Below are 20159 nucleotides of genomic sequence, written 5' to 3'. Positions count from 1 at the left end.
ACTGCAATGCATAATATATATATATATATATATATATATATATATATATATATATATATATATATATATATATATATATATATATATAGGCTATATATACATTCAATTAATGAAGCTCTTATACTCATTCTTAAAATATTTATAAGGTGTTATGGAAAGAGTTTTAATATATTTAGAATATGTACTATTTTCAATGCAAGTTCAGGTAAAACATTCAAAATACACTTACAATAAGATTAAAATGTATTATACATCCATCCATCTTCTTCCGCTTATCCGGAGTCGGGATGCAGGGGTAGCAGACTTTCCTCTCCCCCGCCACTTGGGCCAGCTCCTCAGGGGGAACCCCAAGGCATTCCCAGGCCAGCTGAGAAACATAGTGCCTCCAACGTGTCCTGGGTCTTCCCCGGGGCCTCCTCCTGGTGGGACGTCCCGGAACACCTCATCAGAGAGGCGTCCAGGTGCCCGAGCCACCTCAACTGGCTCCTCTCGATGTGAAAGAACAGCGACTCTACTATGAGTCCCTCCAGGAAGACTTAGCATCTTACCGTATCTCTAAGGGAGAGCCCAGACACCCTACGGATATTCATTTCGGCAACCTGTACGCGATCTCGTTCTTACGGTTTTGATCCAAAGCTCATGACTATACAAGAGGGTAGGAATGTAGATCGACCGGTAAATCAGTTTTTGACTCAGCTGTCTCTCCACCACAACACAATCCGTTTGTCGATTTCCCATTCCATTTTTTCCTCATGGGTGAACAAGATCCAGAGATTCTTAAACTCCTCCACCTAGGGCAGGATATCCTCTCTGTAAAATGTTTTATTCTAGCATAAAATAATCAAAAATTCAAATAAAGACATAAGTACATTAAGTTGTACACTACTTACATTAAGTTGTACACTACTTTAAATTAAATTCTAATTATTTAACTTTAACTTAAATGTAGCCTACGTTGGAAATAAGTTGTTTCAAAATGGCAGGCTTAAAATCTACTTTACTATAATTTCTAAAATAAATTTAGCATATTGGAATTTATTTTAGTACACTTAATTCTGTGTAACTATGTAACTATATTAAAACGCTTTATGGTGAGAAATAACTGAGTAAAACACAAATAAAAATGGCGTTTGCTTCTCTCAGTGTATAAAACAGTAGGCTAGTTGAGTGAGCGTATAGATTTACAAATTGGAGAAGTAAACTTCATCATTTACTGTTTGCTTGTGGTATTGTTTTCAATGATGTGATTATTCAGATAGTTCTGTCATTCTCTGTTAAACAAGGCAATATTCTTGTTTGCTGAATGGGCGGAGTTATTACAACGTCATCCTTATCGCTCGCGTATTCCTTGAATACATCTTATCCCAGGGCTGACGATTTTAACGCGTAGAGGCATGAGTAGTCTGAATATTTTAAAGTGTTACTGTTGCAAAGTTTTAAAAGTTTATGTTATTGTAATCGCTGGTAATTTTTTTGTAACTTTTTATAAAATACCAGCGTATTTATGTAGTAAGTATATTTATGTAATAAGCATTATGAAAACAGTTGAACGTGATAATCATATTTGAATGTGGCCATAAAAAAGAGGAATGGAATATTACCGACTTTTTATGTATGTATGTATGTATGTATGTATGTATTTTATTTTATTTTATTTTATTTTTTTTTTTTTCTGCCTGTTACAGGTGGCCAAGTCAGTCAGTAGGACTCTACCTTTGGCAGGTGTGTTTCCTGTCACTCCCACAGGAAGCACTTCGCTTCACTCAGTCTGCTGCAACTGAGAAGTAGAAACTCATCGGGCGGAACGATGGAAAAAAATCGTCATTACCTAATTGTAATCCGCTTTATATTTGGGAGCCCATAGGTCTGCTAAAGTGCCCCGCACGGCGGATTTTTATTTTATTTTTTTAGGCGGCAGACAGCCTGAAAGAGGGAAGTGCTTCCTGATAATGAAGAGGTGCGTCTTATTTCCATTCCAGTGATTGACTGCGTACGGCTTCCACCGCCAAGAGCTGCGAGCATTGACGCATTGTGGAGTCGACAACAGGGAGGGGGCGAGCACTGCAAACCCCCGGCTTCGCCACACATCGGAAGCATCTATCGGCGTAACCACCGCGATGGCCGTGATGCAGCTCGAAACGGGGGACCGCCAGCCGGAGAACGGCTTCGTGACCCCCGAAACCGCGTCTCCGGAGCTGCTGACTCACATCGACGAGTCTGTCCTGCCTTCTCTCGGGGGGTTTGGGAAATACCAGAAACAGCTGATCGTGCTGACATGGATCCCGGCGTTATTTATTGGATTCAGCCAATTTTCTGACAATTTTCTTCTCGCGGAGCCAAACATCACATGCACCAGCCAGCCCCTGGCTAACAGAACTAGGCAGACTGCGAACCTCCAGATGAACATAAGCACCGGGCCAGCTCTTTATGCTGGTGGGGGTCCCAGCGGCCACAATGACAGCATGCAGTGTCAGTACAATGAGTCGACATTCGAGCTGCACACAGGGCTTGAACAGAACGTGGTTACGAAGGTAAGCTGTTCTTCTTGAGCATGGGTTCTTTTCTGTAATGTTTTGCCATGATTCATTGATGTCCTACCCTCTTTCCTGTAATCGATTTATACCAATAAGCCGACAGAGCGACATTCGAGCACCTATTCACTCTAATCATAAATAAGCATTTTTACCATCAAGCTGCAGCATAACAGCTATTGACGCTTTCAATGTGGTGCAAGTGGTCATCCCACCATATTGCATAATTTCCATATATTGTAGCGTGTAGGATCAGGCATTTCACATGCGATGGTATTTACAGAGTACAAGGATTTCTGGGGCATGTGTTTTGCTGACATTGAGTCATCCAAACAGCTGACACAATGAATAACCTGAGGCATAGATATTCTACCACTATTGAGCAAAACTGCAAAGGAAGGTTGAACCTTGTGATTATAGTAATGGAAATATCGGACAAAGGTTTTTTTTGTATTTAAAGCAAAGGTTGTGAGTGTTCTCTGTAGAATAATGGAGCTCCATCCCACGCCAAACATCACCCACCCTTCTGCTAGCCTAACCAAACAACAATTAGATATCCCTGCAGATTTCAGGGTGAATAGGTCTTGATTTTGAAGTATGGGTTGGATTGGGATTAGTGTTACTTTTTGACATTACAGGGTACAGCTAGAACTGGAATAACCAGCAATTTTAATACATTTAAATAAGAATTATAAAGAATGACTATTCTTCTAGCCAGTTTGACAATAAATTATTAGAGATGCACTAATCTTGTTTACCTTGATTTGCACTAATCAAGATCTACACATCTTTTTATATCTTACTTTTCTGCTGCTTTCAAAACTTCTAGCTTTCTCAAGTCTGTTTTGGTTCAGTAAGGAAAGTCTTGTGGTAACATTGGCCAAAATGAAACAAAGAAATATGACTCATTTAATTTTTATTTAACAAATTGATGATTGAAGTCTTCATATATCAAAACAATAGGAGTTTTCAGTTTAAATGCATACAATGGCGAGGACAAAAAAACCTTTTTCTTCAGTATTTGAGCAGCAGTTTAAATAAAGCAAAATTATTTGACTACAAAATAACCATCTGGTTAGTGCTTCTTTATAAATAATCAATGCAGTTGATATAATAAAATAGCAAAGAGAGGAGTGTCATATTTTAATTTGTTAGCTGATAAGAGAATGGCAGATTTTCCACACTTAGAAGAATTATTACATCATGTTTAAATTGAACTATGCAGTCTGGGAAATATGAAGGGTACCTTAGTTTGCATTGAGTATAAAGCCCATAGTAGTCCATCTGTCTACACCTGATAATGTCCTTGTTGAAATAAAGCATAGCAAATTCAGCTTTGACATTTTAATTTACTTGTAGGCACTCGGACAGTTTATTAGTTAACTTTATTTACCATCTAAGTGGGACTTTTGCTGGATAAGGATTTATTACTGGCAAGGATCCTAAAGCTTTACAGGTTTTATTTCTTCTAAGCTGTCATTGATAATTATGTCAATGATACAGGTAAATTGATTGAGGTAAATTGATTGAGGTAAATTGATTGAGGTGGTCTGTATAATTAGCATACAGTTTCTTGTTATGTATCTAACACAAAACAAGATTCCCCTATGAAGGCTGAGGTATGGAAACATAACTGTAACCCTGCCTCCGTAACGTGCAGGTACTGACGTTTGTGTTGTGTTTGCACTCATATTGATGTTGACATTACTAACATTGTAAACAGATGACAGGGCAGAACGGTTTGTTAAATTGTCTGGTACTACTAGAGTTCCATGACCCATCGCCTCCACTTTCTGACAGGGCTTGCTTGGCCTTATGAGAAATGGAGTCAAATGATATGCAGCTAAAATCCATAACAGTACCCTACATGGAAGCATAGCTGACCAGTGCACATGTCACTGGCCTTGTCTGTTTGGAAAATCTGCCTTCCTCCTGCTGTCTTCCAAAAGATTCTCTTTTTTTTGCCCACCACAGCACAGGAACTAGGATGTGACACTACAGCAGGAAGTGATGACCTGGCATTTCCCCTTCTGTTTGGACTGCATTGGCATAACTGCACATGAGTGGCCTCAGCTCTCAGTGACACACAATCCCTGAAAAGCATAGTGGCTGATGAAATGTGTCAGTGTCTCTGTTAAAGTGAATCAACACATCTAACCTCACAATGATATGTTAATCCCACACTAAAAGTTCTCTGTTAGCTTTTTTGGTCTAAGGGTGACACAGAAATGAGGTTGGCATGGAGGTAACAGAGGCAGATCCAGTGTGGTTAATGTGGAAACCCATCCTAATTGAGTTAGAGCTCTCCTAGGAGTCCCTCTTAATTGAACTGCAGCTAAGAAATGAGAATTTATTATTATCCAGAGTCAGTCTCTGTACAGGCCTGGTGCTAAGCGCCCATTCGGATGGGTAGCAAGTTTCCTGAAATAGTGACCTGGGAATCTCTTGGAAGCCCATATTGACCTCTTTCCTAGAATTTTGTATTTGCCAGATGATGAGATGTGTTTGGCTGCCAAAGTGTAGTTATCAACTTTTTAAAGTTATGACTGACATTGAGGAGGAGAAACATTTAAGTTTAGCCTCTAAAATGAAATAATTTTCAAATTGAAAGCATCAGATAGGCATCTAACAGTAACCATTGTAATTTTGGGGATGATTCTGTAATGATTAACATAGTCTTTTAACTTAAAATTTGTTATAATTTTGTATTGATTACTTTGCTGAATTTCAACTGATGTACTCGATGAGCTGCCATGTTAAGTATGTTAAGTATTATTTTCTTGTTATGTTTATCTGAATGTAAACATTTCGAAGATGTTAGCCTTTTAGGGAAAGGCTAACATCAAAAACAAAAAGAGAAGTTGGCTGATAAATGCACCATGTGACATTTAAGGTTGTTCTAACAGCAACACCTCAATGTTGTTGCTGTAACAAAGAGAAAGGAGTGAGTTTATACAAAAATACTTAGTTACAAGGACTAATAAGCTAATGTAATGGGTTAAGCGAAGCGCAAAAGGGTGTGCTTACAGGTCTGAAATGGAAGTAAAACTAAGTAACAGTTAGTTTTCTAGTCATTAGCTACGGATCTTTTAAGAAAACAGAAACTTGCATCTTCTGTTGTGGTTCTGTTAAAAACAATGTGGGTTTTTGATCTCCTGGTATTTACTTAGGTGGTATACATTATTAAAATTTTGAGAAGCACTTTGCTGGGAAATGCACTCAGACTTCTGTTTTGATAATGCTAGCCACACTAAATTTTATCTAACATAAGATATGCTACAGGCAGTTTTAAAATTGAATACAAACTTCAATTTTGAAGTTTGTCACCACAAAGACGAAGTCTCTGCATTAAGACACAATTTTATTTTATACTTTTCAAGGAGAAAGTCAGACAGCCAAACTTGGCTTTGGAATGTCAAAACTTTGCAAAAACTAGATATCTAAAATTGTCCGCAAAATTCTAGTTGGTTCACCACTATAATTCCTTAAAGTATTTTCCCAATTGCTGTAGTTCACATATAAAACTGTGTTACACCACCACACAGAATTTTGACAAGTTCGTTTCTTGAACATGTTTTGAATAAAAGCATTCGATTACTAGATATGACATGGAGAGGGTCAACCTGTGTATACATGGGCTTATTTCTTCCAAATATTATATCTAGTGGATGGGGGAGATAAACTGTGGGAGCACATTGGTGGGTACACCCGGCCTCAGTATCGCTGTACAGTAGATTGCACACCCATGGATCTGAAAGATGATACTGTAGGTTGACACCCTCGGAGGCCTCTCCGCTCTGTGTCCCTTGTGCTGTTTACCCAGCTGGTTGACTTCTTCTGCTGACCCTGGATCGACTGAGACTGAGGCCTTTGAAAAGGCCTCAGCCGTGGAAAGGTGATGACCCCGCCGCAGTTACCCAGCCAACACACAACGACAGACTCTCACTGTGTCAGCTGTAACAGGAAAAGGCATTTTTGTGACCAGAAGATAAAACCCCTGTTGAGGCACCGGGGGTGTGTGTGTGTGTGACAACAAGAGTGTGTGCTGTGGGCCTGGTTCTGATAAGTGCTGTTTTGTAACAAGCAGGCATGAACATTGTGGGGTCTGACCCTTGACCATGGTATAAGGTTGTTTTTGAAGATTGTGCAATGGAATTTAGATTGTTTAATTTCTCGTAAATCTTGTTGGTAACAGTGATCTGTTAAACACAACAGCCATCAGAAGAAAGGTCTGAGCGTGGCAATAAGAGAAAAAGGTTTCTTGTTTTTTTTTTTTTTTTTTCTGCCATCTGTCGAAGCTGATAGCAAGAAAATCTAGCTGTCATCAGACAACCTTCTTTAAAACACGTGCCTCATCAGATGCTCATGTTTTGTGACAATATACTTTCCTTTTTGCCTCAAAAGGTAGTGCTCAGGAATTAAAAAGGGAAAGTTTTATTTCTTCCTTCTACTTAATATTAAAATGTGATCATCTCTTAGTCTTGCATTGCCTTGCAAAAGCAGTAAACCTGGAAGTCTTCTGCATCGTCATATAGCTAGAATCTTCAGTTTATTTTATTGTGATTTGGTCTAATTACATACTATTATGTTATCAATACAAAATAGTGCTCATGGTTGTAAAATATAAGTAAAATTATAGAAATATTTTTTTACAAATAACTTGAAAGATAATTCTGGCATGCATTTGTATTCAGAATATTTTACTCTGTTACCCCTAAATAAATTCAGTACAACCAGCCCTCTTCAGAGACAAACTCCTAAATTGTATACCTCAGTGAAATATAATTATCTATTTGTATGTTTGATGCTGTCAGATCTGGTGTTTATGAGTGAGAAAACAAGCCATTATTAAAAAAATAAAAAATCCATATAAAGACCCGTTTAGCATTTGCCATATTGCGGGCACCGCACACATGTTGCAGAAGGTGCTCTGATCAGATAAGACCAAAACTGAATGTTCTGACCTACATTTCAGACTCTCAAGTGTGACATAAAAGGAACACTTTGCATCACGGGAAAAAAAGAAAAAAAATCCAATGGTGATGCATGGTAGTGGCATCACCATGTTATGTAGATGTTTTTCTTCAGAATGGGACAGGAAAGTTGAACAATGCAAAAGAAAAAAAAAAAGAAAGAAAATACCGGAAGAAACCTTTTTAGATGCAACAAAAGACTTGAGACTGTGAGAAAGGTTTGCTTTCTAAAAGGACAATTACTTTAAACATACAGCTAAAGTTAAAATGGAATACTTTAGATCAAGGGTCCTCAAATCCAGGCCTTGAGGGGTGGTGGTCTGTAATTTTCACATGTGTCCCGGGTCCGCACACCTGAATTAAATGGCTGAATTAATTACCCCCCTCAGAAGGCAGTCAAACTCAGCAGAGTCCTGCTAAAGACCTCATTATTGTGTTGAAGCAGATACACTTCTAGAAGGTCTAGGACACCAACCCTTGAGGCCTAGATCTGAAGACCCCTGTTTTAGATGGCTAGAATGGTCAAAGTAAGTCTACATTCAATCTGACTGCTCAAAATCATTTGTAGATGATATAGGTTGGTAGAGACATATGTCCCAGGAGATATGGTTTTGTAAAGTGGTGTCCCAGGAAGGTTATACTGACTACTTTTTACCACAAATTCTTCTTTTTCATAAAAAAAGCTTTTCCTTCCATTTCACAACATTGTGCTACTTTGTATTTGTCCATTCTGAAATCTGAATAAAATATAGTGAAGTTTGTAGTTTTAATGTGAAAAATGTAGACAAGGTCAAGGGTATGAATACTTTTCTACCTCTACATTGCACATAGGCTGCCACCATATTATGGGATTCTAGTCCCTCCATGGCAGCTGTGCTAAAACTTGCACTTGGAAGCAGACTGAATCAGATAACCTCTGTTGCTAGGCAGTAACTATGCAGCAGTCTCCTCGTTTTCTGCCTTTTCCTCACAACTAATTTTAAGCATCTCTTTTCCCCTCATTGTTTCTTTTTCAAATTTCTGAAGCACTTGCATCATTTTTTACAAGTTGCTCATCCTTTTACGAGTTTGTTTGGCCCTTTTTGTTCTCCTTCTTGCTGTGCTTGCGTCTTTTCTCTATCCTTCCTTCCCTCCAGGCCTGCTCTTTCTCTCCCAAGAAACCTCCACCCACCACTGTGTAGTTCAACGAGTGCACAAATGTGCAGCTGTGACATAAGGATATCTTCTGAGTATTGCTGGCCTAGACTGACCATCACAAGGATGGTCAGCCATTTGAAATGGATCAAAAGAGAGAATTTATATCGGGTTTTTTTTCTCTGCTTTCCTTTATTTTCTTTCAGGTTAAAGTTTAATATGCATTAAAACAACTGAAGACTTATACTTCTGTTAATTTATTCCCATAATAAAAGTTAAAATAACAACAATAATCAATATTGTAATGTAAGAATTAATCTTTTATGGATTTATGGCTTTCTAAATAGGTTAGATATTTTTCTTTCCTTCACCCAGTTTGGAAGCCCATTAAGGTTTTGCATCTGAAATGAAGGGCTTGCAGAAAAACGTTTTTGATGGTGCACGCTAATTGGCTGATGCTTATAAACACAGCAAGTTAATGAAGCTCTGCAGTAAAATCCTGCCATACTCTGCTAATCCGGTGACACATTTCAAGATCACTTAACACTTGGTGGGGGGCAGCAAACACTGCTGCTTTAAATGTGGCATGTGACTGAAGATTGTTGTTGATGATGTTGTGCCTCCTTTGGTTATAGTATGTCCATGGTCTACAGCATGTCTGATTTGCACAGTCAGTACTCTTCTAGGGTTACACAGGGCAGATACTCATGAATTAACACTCATCATTTCATGTAAGTTGTACTACAGTCTGAGAGAAGGCAAGATTCTCTGCTTCTCTCTCTCGGCACGGTTGGTTGTCCTGTGATTGCGAAACAGGCACTTCTTTTCCATGCGTCTGTCTTTTTACCCGCTGACATTGAAACTGAAACCATGAGTAAGTACCATGCCTGGGTCATGTGAGGGCTGCTTTGGCTGTTTGTAATCCTGCAGCATTCTAATCTGTACTTATCACTGTGTCTGGAGGTGGTAGAAAGTTGTTTCCAATGGAAACCATGGAACCGACCACTTTATATGTCAGTTTCTTGTGGGATTGTTTTGCAAAGCATCTACAAATGTTCTTGGCACATGATCTCTGTTTATGTTGTATCTTCGTCGTGAGTGGCAGTGGTTGCGAGGCAGGCCTGAGATTGTTTTTCGTTAGCCACACACTCAATGCACCTGTTGTGGCAGCCACACCCTTGTTTAATTCTGTCTTTACCAGCACAGACATCTGTGAAGCACATGTTACAATAAAATCTCCAGCAAGTGTTACTCACTGCTGATGTGTGTGTGTGTGTGTATATATATATATATATATATATATATATATATATATATATATATATATATATATATATATATACTTTTTCATTTAAGCTCCTAAACTAAAGAAGATTAAATGAACAATGGGCATTTTTATTGGTTTAGTAAATTAGTGGAGACAATTATTTTAATACCATATTCTATTTTAGCTTCACATAAAATATCAGTAACTACTTTAATTCCTTGTACAACTGTACTTTTATTGACTGTAGTGTTACTACTTTTTCTTCTACAGTGGTGTCTGGTGTGTGAATTGAAATGGAGAGTCCATATTGCAAAGTTCTCTCTGTTGGTGGGGTCGATCTTTGGATACCTTGTATTTGGGATACTGGCAGACTGGTAATATTTTTTACATTCTTTCTAAAATATAAATCTCTGCAATTGAAGTCATGTTTACAATAATATTTGTCTTTCTTTTTTAGGTTTGGCCGACATCCAGTGCTGATCATATCGGTGCTGTTTATGCTGGTGTTTGGTCTGACTGTGGCCTTTTCTGTCAATGTCACCATGTTCAGCACCTTGCGTTTCTTTGAGGGCTTCTGCCTTGCAGGGATTACTCTTTCTCTCTATGTCCTGAGTAAGTAATTCAATAGATCTTGGCTTAATATACAAGTGGATTTTTTGTTGGGGTAGGAGATTGTTGTTGATTTTTCAAAGCAAGGACGTCATGGATTCAAAACCTGCCCAAGGCCTTTATGTGTGACTTTGCATTTTCTCAGTGTGCATGCATGGCTTTAATCTGGTTTCCTCCCATGACCCAAACATATATATGATATTAAAGTGGGTGAGTGAGTTTAATTTTTGTCTTGAATGTGTTGACTCGCTGTTGGACTTGCAACCTGCCCAGTGTATAATCTGTTTTTTTGCTGATTTACCCCTGGAGAGTGTACTAGCTTACCTACTTACCTGAATACTACTACTCTCTTATATTCAATTTACTCAATGTGTTCTGTGATTGTAACTTTGACTAACAAGGCAACCCATTCTTTAAACAAGGTGAGATGGACATCAGGGAAGGGTAAAAAAAGCTAGGGCACTGCTGTGATTAGTTTTTATTTTTTTAATTGTTTTGTATGAGATTATGCTGCTGCAATTAACAAATGTTTTTTTTTTTTTTTAAGTTTTGAACAAGTTTTTTCCAGGTACGCTAATAAATTTGGTGGATGCCATAGAAGATTTTAATTGAGGAAAGTTGATACAATTTGCCATAGAAACCTTCGAGAGTAAATATCTCAATGCTAGGCCCTTAAAAATGTTTTTTAAATAGCATCTCACATCATTGGTAATTTTCTAAATGGCCACAGCTTTCAAAAACTTTGATTACCCCTCTCAGTTACCGGTATTGCATTGATTAGATGGGGATACTGACATTTGCAGGAGATGTTAGAGCAACTGCTTTTAGTTTCCCTAAAAGTTAAGAATTAAAAGGAGTCCCAACATTTCAATATTCTTACTGTTTCTTATGAATTTTAAAATTGTGTTGGTTATTATCTTTGGTCAAACAGGGCATTTCCTAGACGAGCATGTACTGAACATTATGACTACATTGTAGCGCCATGCCTACATTGTCTTGATGTGTTATCTTCATGCATTGATGCTCAGTGGGTGTATGACAGATAATTCTTCTCATTCTCATTCTTCTCAATAATTTTTCTCATTGGAATAGCATGTTGTCTAAGATGCCCCAGTCAATTACAAAGTCAAAAAGGCTTTTGACTCTGTACTTGACTTCAAACTATGATTGATTCTCACTTCTTTTAACAGAATTTCCTGTCTCACCAGCTCACACTGGTAGGGTTGACAATATACAACCACTTAAATTCGAAACATATACATGGAAGATCAAACACAACAAATATGAAATGGAATTGCATTAAAAATAAACTAGCTTGACTAATTTATACAAGTGACTGCCTCCTGTTAGTTTCTTTAATTGCTAGTGGAAGTTTGGTGAGTGCTGAACATCAAACACTTTCCATCTCCAGCACTAAAAGGCAGCTCTTGAACAGACTCGGACTTCTCCAGTCTCATCTTCCAGCTTTCAAACCTTATTCACCTTGATGTATATTTCCATTCATTTCATCAGCACTTAAGATGTGTTCAAACTGATATCCAAAGACAATAATATGCGTCTCTCTTTAGAGCCCATAGAGTGCTGCATTTCACTGCCTTGCATATTTCACTGGAACACAACCAATAGCATTAATACTATAAGGTGGAAAAGACGGGATTCCTTGTTGATTGATATTTGTTTGGATGTTTCAGGATGGACAGCACTAATGAGTCCCTATAAAGAACCAGCAGATTACATCAAAGTAAAAAAATACATATTTGGATTCTAAAGGAACAGATACATTTTCTGAGAAGAGCCTAAATATTGAAATGGAAAAAAAAAGAACAGAATGATGCTTACAGATTGCCCTGTGATTTCCAGTTTTTCAAATTTGTTTGGCCTGTGACTTGGCTGCATTTGTAGAAATCAAAAGTGGCTCTCATTTAAATTCACCAGAATATTACGACATGGAACTTGAATAGGAAGACAGTTAATTTGATATAAAATAGATGGCAGCGGTATATGTCGCAGACATGTGATGATATTTTTTTTCCATCATATTCCTACTTTATAATCTTACACCGTTATCACTCTTGTCAACTATTCAGGCATAATCAAAAACAATTTTGCAGTAATTCTGAAGACTGGCTGTAGCACTTAGCTCAGCGACAGGTAATTTTGTTCTTGTGACTTCCTAACACTTAATAGGCAGAATTCCTCTATTATGTGTCCTCATTACTGTTGATGTTGATGTCAATCGGTTTACACTTGAATTAAATTTATTTTCATTTGAGTTCACCAGTATGTCTATTATATTTCTTCTTACTGCTAATCAGTAATCTAATAATGAAACAATAGGCATGTCTTGTGGATGAAGTGGTAACCAGAGTGTAATGCATGAGCCATCTGTAATGTTGATCCAGATTAACTTACTCTCTTTATGACCTTCTCTGCTGACAAAAAAGGTTTAGATGATTTGTTCTGTGGCACAGAAGGGACGGGGAAGGGACTTGTTGATAGCAACCTCATAACTGCTGTTGCATTTGATGAACATTCTGGTCCTGCCAATGGATCCTTAAAAGCTTCTTTGGCCACGGTAAATGTCCATTGCAGAGAGAGGTTGGGAAAAGTGCAAAGCGAGGAGGGGGTGGGACGTTCAGTAAGGACGATATGATGAAGCATGGGGCCCCCAGAGTCCCTGTCATTCTAATTTACTCCTCACTGTATACCTTGAAAGGCTTTCATGCTCACCCGAAATAGACCAACAGTTAAGCCTCCTCTCAGGACAAAGGAGTGGCCAGATGGCGGGAGAAAAGATGGAGTTGAATTGTGAAGTGTAATATTTCAGTAAAGTGATGCTGACATCTGCATCTATTGTTTTCACATTAGACTACTTTATGGTTGAATAAATCATCAAATAAGTTATTAACCCAGAATGTGACAGAGTTACATGACTGTGCTGAGAAATCAGCTATCAATACTTTTCAACAAGTATATTCATTCTTTTATTACTAAAAAGATACAATGTGTTTTAGTTACAACATAGTTCCAGGTTTATAGACTGTGCTCAGCATTATATTTGTTAGCTTATCTAAGTACATTTTCCTTGTCTAATGTTTGTTCAGCACCTCACTGTACATCCATTCAGCAGTTCTACTTGTTATTTTGTCAGTCTAAAGTGCAGGCTGCTCCAAAGTAATGAAAGATGTCTAAATGGTTTAGCAAAATGTTACCCTTCCAGTTGGTTGAAAGGGAATAGTTGTTTAATCGAACGACGAGGGAAAAAACAGAAAAATACTCAACCGGTGACCAGGATTGCTGTGAGTTTTTTTTCCATTTTAAGCTGTCAGCCTCAGTCTGTAGATAGCTTTTTGAAAAAATCATATGAAAGAATCCACAATCCACATATTTTAACAATGCTAGCCAAGCAAACTCTTCTAGTTGCTAAGACGAGAGGCTAAAGACAGTTTAAATTAGAATTCAAAAATAATTTTGTCTTTGATTTAAGACATGAACTGGGCTCTCACAAACGCTCATAAACACTGTGATGTAGTCTCTTCTGGTAAGGTAAATAATTAATGACTATGACAGGGTGGCTATAACTCCATATTCTGCATATAGTTTATATGGATTTTTATATCATAGATATGGAAAGCTAAAATTGGCCAGAATAAGTGTTGCCAGGTGAGAGCTTTCCAAAAGCTTGATTTTGAAAATCATTAACAGCATTTAGATCAGTGCATCTTTGAATTTGTAGCAGGACTGAATTCTGTATTATGTTTATATAGTTTGAAGTGTCACTGATATGATAAAACCATTTGACTTAAAAAGATGAACTACTGTGCTTTCACTATGTGTACACAAAAGCTTTTAATGATAAATGTTTTTTAGATATTATATACTCATAAAATACTAATAAAACAAATTTAAAACTGTTTTAGCAATATAACATAATAAAATCCTTGCTGCTATTCTATGTTGTATCTCAATTTTTATATCCAATTCCTCCTGCATTAAGCAGAGTTTTTCTGCTTATTAAGAGTTTGATGCTGGCATACTGTCACCCTTATTTTCAACCACGTATGACTTCTGCCTTTGTCACATGATATTTTCCCTGTAGGCTTTGTGTATTGACAAAACTACAACTGCACTTCACCAAGAAAACAGGAACACTGTGGTCTAATAAGACCTCACTAGAAACAATCTCTCTTACATTTGCCTGGAAATAGGCCTCAGAGGTTTAGAGGTTTTGTCTGTTGTCTTGAACGTTAAAAACATTTGGTTTTTTGCTATGCTTAGTTCGCCTCCTTTTATAAAGAAAAGCCAGAGCGAAATCCCTGCTTCAACTGTGTTTGCACTGTAGAATATTACGCTAATCCCTTTCTTTCTTTCCGGTCCATGTTTGATAAAGTCTTACATCATCAGCCCTGAAGACTGGGGACCACTGTAGTCCACATTAAGCTGATGAAAAAAATGCATTTTTGCATACAATTTTATCCAAATTTTAAAGCTATATTTAATCAGTAGTTCATTTAAGTTGGATGCATAAAAGTTATTTTCTTCTTTGATGATTTTATTGAGAAACTTACAAAAGTTTGAGGTTATAGGTGAGTGTCTAAATAATCTCCAAGGCGATTTGAATGACCGGTCACAAAGCTCACACCTAGGCTCAAATAACTGATGCTGTTTGACGTCTCCACCGATCCTGAGTAGTTTCTGCAGATAAACTACACACTTTTCTTTGTTAAATGGATAGACATTTAATTAACTATTATCTGGGATTTGGGCTTATTTTTGGGGAGATATCATTTTGTCTCTTTATGGACTGGAGAAAATCCACAATGGATTTATAGCTTAATAATTCTGTTGTAAAAAAAACTATTCTTGTAAAAAAAAAAAAAAAAAAAAAAAAAGGAGCTTTTGGTTTTTATGCCCAGGAGTTTATGTGACACTTTAACACGTGGTTTATATCTGTTTCTTCTGACCTCACCAATGGTGTCTTGTGACTGAAGTGCATGTATTGTCTGTAGATGGCATTTTTAGTGGTTTCAGACTGTTGTGTATATCCCTATTTTTATAGCAACGTGCACTCAGCATGCATTGCATTTTCCAGCACCAGTGTAAATTCTGCAAGCTCGTTTATTAGACATAGAGGGAATATTGCAAAATGTTACCTAGACTTCTAAAATTGGCAAAGAAGTACTACTTGTGAGTCCAAATGTTGTATTTATAGTTACATTAGGAATGCATTTCCTCTATAGTCTCCTCCTGTGATTGTCAGTGAATACAGGCAAGCTTTCTGCATCACCATCCGCAGTTTAAAATAAACGCTGCAGTCAATGCAGTGTGCCTCAAGCAAGGGTATACAAGTCAAAGGGTGTTCTTTGTGTCTGACTTTTCTGAAGACATCTGGCGCATGAAGGTATACCCGAGGCTTAACTTTACTTGGCCTTCTTCTATGCGTTGTGCATGCAGTGAAGTGCAGTAGAAAAATCACCTGTATATGAACGTATAGGTGAATATTACTTGAAATCTAAAGTGCTCTCTAGTTAGTAAAACTATATTAAAAACATATATTTTATGTATAATAACATATAATATTGGACATAAGTTCATTTCTGTGTACTCTCATATAAAATAACCAGATGAGGGGGTAGGAGGGAACATAAATTAAAAAATAATTTTAAGCTATGTTTGATGTAAAGAATAATAAGGCTACTGCAAACCAACAGGAACAATGCCACAATTAAAAATGAGCTGTATGGCAAGAGTTGACTGCATATTTGAATGAAGCCAGTCAGTCCCATGAACAGCATGCAGTGTGTTTACAGCTGAGTTGGAATAGCTTAGCAGATAGTCTTGGAAAGTCAGTTGACACCAGACTTCTATTTATACAACAATGTGCCATCAGTTTGAATTGACCTTTTTTTATCATCACAAACCTGAGTGCCTGTAAGTCAGTATTATGGTTCAGCCCAGATTCATTTTATACAGAGAGCACCCCCCACCTATAAACTCACAAGGCACACTGTAGAGGACTGAGTCATGCTATCCAGAACATAGTAATCGTGTTCTGTTGCAGGCTTTAAGATCCTTTTTTCTTTTAGTTCAAAAGTAGGTTTTTATTGGCTTAATTTTTCATGTTCCTTTTTAAATTGCAAATGCCATTTGAAAGGTGGAGAATTTGACTTTGGTTTAATTCGGGGCAGTCAGCCTCCAGAGAGTGACAATAAGCAGATGTGATGATGTAAAGAATACATTTAATAATTATAATGTGGGGATTGGATAAAAAGCCAAAAAAAATTATAATTTGGGGGGATTTTCAATGTTCTTCCCAATATGAGACTGCAAGATTAAATCTTAGCTTGGCTAAGAATATGGAGTGTAAGTAGAAATGAAGATCTCTCAGAATGTAAGATTAGAATTTAAGAAAATAAGAGCCAAAGAAATAAGGATGAAAAGGCCAATATTGCCGAGCTCTAACCCTTTATTAGAATAAAGCGGTTAAACGTAGTTTAAACTTAAACTTTGCTATATGGCTAAACAGACGGAAGGGTTGCATGACAGAGAGTGAGCTAACGTGGCATGAGGATCCACTTTGCAAATATTGGAGGTGCACAAAGGAGTTCCAGTTAGCTTTAATAACATTGATAAAACAAAGAAGTTACTAGTTAAACATCATCATGTGTCTTACATTTACTCTTAGCCTATTTCAACAATAGTTCTCAGATGTATGATGTTCATGTCCAATGATGTATTCTGATACCAGGTGTTATGAGCTAGAGACTCATCTGTTGTTTGATAAGATTGCCTGGGGCAGTAGGTGTGTACACGGCATGAAGTGTAACGTAACTAGAAAAATAAATATTTGATGGTTTATGTTTGCTTTAACTCTATTTTCTTACACATTGAAAGTACATATTATATACAGCTTTCTTTCTCTATTACACATTTTCATGTTACATTTAAAACACTGAAGGATTGTGACATCAATGTATCTGTAAAGTCACAGTTGGAACCTTTCAGCATCACATCCTGCTTTGGACACACTGGAAAAACATCACCTGTGTGCATGCATAAATAAATACTGGATGTGATATTAGAATGAAAAAAGATAAAAACTATATTAATCTGGGCTATATAATATAATGTAACATAATATGAAGCGTTCTGAATCTCAGTTGAGGAGAAAGCTAAAATAAAAGAGGTGGAAGTATTCGTGAATGTAAAGAGTTTCTGACACACCTTAAGGTTTTATGTTAAGCAGATATTGTCTGCTGTCACTCCTTTTGTACATGTACTTTATGAGCATAACAATTATTTACACAGGTGCAAATGCAAAGTGTCTTTTTTTTTATTTTTATTTTTTTAGTAGAGTCATGGAGGGGAAGTACATAAGGTTATATGAATCTGCTCAGGTCCACTTCATGCAGACACAAGCACTCACACCCATCCATTGAATGCCCGTGTTTTTGCGTCAGGTCGTAGCTGTCCTCTTTGCACACAAAAACACAGTACGTACTAAAGGGATCAAAGCATTGGACAGAAGTATATCCTTTACTGTGATACTGATCTGACAAGGCATTCCTCAGAAATTTAAGAACAGCAAAAAGAAAGCCCTGCACTTTCTTTAGTGTTATTTTACACTTTCTAAATTAGGAAAACATCTTTGGTTTCTGTCATGGGGTGTAGGCTATGTGCTCACTGGTCACCCGCTTCTCCCTGCGACTGGCACTGTTGTATCTGCTCACATTCAGAGATTCCTCAGTGTGCTCACATGTTGCTCGGTGTGAATGAATCTTCTTTACTAACTTGCATTATTTTAAGTCTGTATGTTAGACTCTGCATAAAGAGCCCCATTTGTTAGAACATTCCAAAACAGTAAAGTTTCTATTGTGAAATAATTTTGAAGTAGGTCTGTAAACATAGGCTAGATGATTTGTTCAATTAGAGAACTACTTTGCATAAATATCGAGCTCACCTCATTTGAAGACAGGATCATTTCCACATTCTTTTATATAAAAATGTAAATGTGGTTCAGCTTTACCCCAAATACATGGAGAATGCCTTATTGCATCAGAGGACAGAAAAGGCTGTTTTACAAACAGATCTGCCATTGTCTGCTTTGGAAATCTAAACTAACTATGGCAAACTATGGTTCACAAACAATTTAGCATATTTAACCACTTAAGCAACAAGTTGAAAACATAAACACTGACTTTTTAGAAGCCCATAAATTTACACACATCTAACCTCTTAGTTGTAGGATTGTTTTGAGCCCAGAGCTATAATTATTTTTAAAAAATCAGTTGAATAAGAGGCTGCTGTTTTCAGACAATTTCTCTTCTTATTTATTTATTTATTGTACCAGTTTAGAGACAGCTATGGTCATTTATGTAGATATCCTGCAGTAGTGCTGTCGGGTCTGCTTAACCAGACCAGTTTGGTTTCACATTTGTCTTTATGGGCTGTAATAAGGCACTTTCTCTCAGGAGTGCTGCCCATTTACCTCAGGCAAAATCTATCTGACCACAGGTAAGGCACAAGGGGCATTGTGGAACAATAGGCCCTCCAGCTGCTTAAGTCATGTTCCTCTTCAGTTTGAAATACTGCTCAGACTGCTTGTGTGCATGCTGCTGATAGTTGCTGTATATTTTCTCTAACCTTAATTCAGTTTGTGATAATGTGACTTCAGGTATACACATTGTGGTTAAAAATACTTCAAAGGATTGAGGTAGTGATGCATTTTCCAAAAAGTCATGGCACATACATACATACATAGCAAACTATATGCAAATCTTACTCCTCAGTAAAATGATTTCCATCGATGAAGCACACTTCCTCTTCCTCATTGCTCCAGCCGTCTGCTGACAAATGGGTTAAGGTGCAGTTAGTCTTTTTTTTTTTGCACTTATCAGGGTAAAGTTCTTTTTCTTGCAATACTTGCATTTTATGTTGCTCACCAAATGTTCTCTGCTAAAACATTTGCATGTTTTAGTTCTGTCACTTTTACTTTTAACATTCTAAAAGATTTGTTTTAAATTGGAAACTTCTTATAAATTAAGAGTTCCCGTGTAAGTAAAATACATAATGACTTATGCACAAATGATCAATCTATCCCTATAAATGTTTTATTGACTACCTGTTATTGGTTAAATTAGTCTAGCCATCTTTCCTTTTCTTCTTATTAGTGTTAAAAAAATAAAAAAATTGTTGTGTTTCAATTCTTCAGTTGAAAGAATGTGATGCATGTTGTTTGCCCAGTCTTCATGTCAGCAGTTTACCAGTTACTCAATTCCAAGTTCGGAACTTCCAGACAATTAATGGAGCTGTGCAGATACACATACACAGATGTGTATCTGTGGATACAGATAAACATCTGATATCCAAATACACAGATCTATCTGAATACAGATCTGTGTATCTGGATACACAGATCCAGATACAATGGATTGGTGTATCCCCCTCACAGACACATTGGATGGGATTTCCACTTTTAGAATAGATAAAAATTTGGGTCATAAAAAGACAATTAGAATGAAAGTGTTTTTGCAATGTTTTTAAACAACCTTAGAGCACATAATTGTAGATTTGACTATAAGGCTAATTTTATGATGTAGATTAAGACTGTATTTAAGAATGTATAGACTGGAATATTGTGCACTG

General features: G+C 37.1%; 1 protein-coding gene across 2 annotated transcripts in view; it reads left to right on the top strand.

Annotated features, from left to right (window-relative positions):
* The first annotated feature begins 1736 nt into the window (after positions 1 to 1736).
* The window catches only part of LOC114146692 (solute carrier family 22 member 23-like), a 36869-nt gene continuing 18446 nt past the window's right edge, over positions 1737 to 20159 (top strand). Inside the window, exons 1-3 of one of the 2 annotated variants that reach the window (XM_028020970.1) lie at positions 1737 to 2531; positions 10176 to 10279; positions 10363 to 10517. In XM_028020970.1, the coding sequence (XP_027876771.1) occupies positions 2118 to 2531; positions 10176 to 10279; positions 10363 to 10517 (673 nt within the window). In that variant the 5' untranslated portion in view covers positions 1737 to 2117. Of the gene's footprint in view, positions 2532 to 6249; positions 6427 to 10175; positions 10280 to 10362; positions 10518 to 20159 lie in introns of those variants that run through there. The other variant, XM_028020971.1, reaches the window with a different exon arrangement.

This window comes from Xiphophorus couchianus, chromosome 6 (assembly GCF_001444195.1).
Source record: "Xiphophorus couchianus chromosome 6, X_couchianus-1.0, whole genome shotgun sequence".
Lineage (NCBI taxonomy): Eukaryota > Metazoa > Chordata > Actinopteri > Cyprinodontiformes > Poeciliidae > Xiphophorus > Xiphophorus couchianus.
This window is presented reverse-complemented; position numbering and strand designations above follow the sequence as displayed.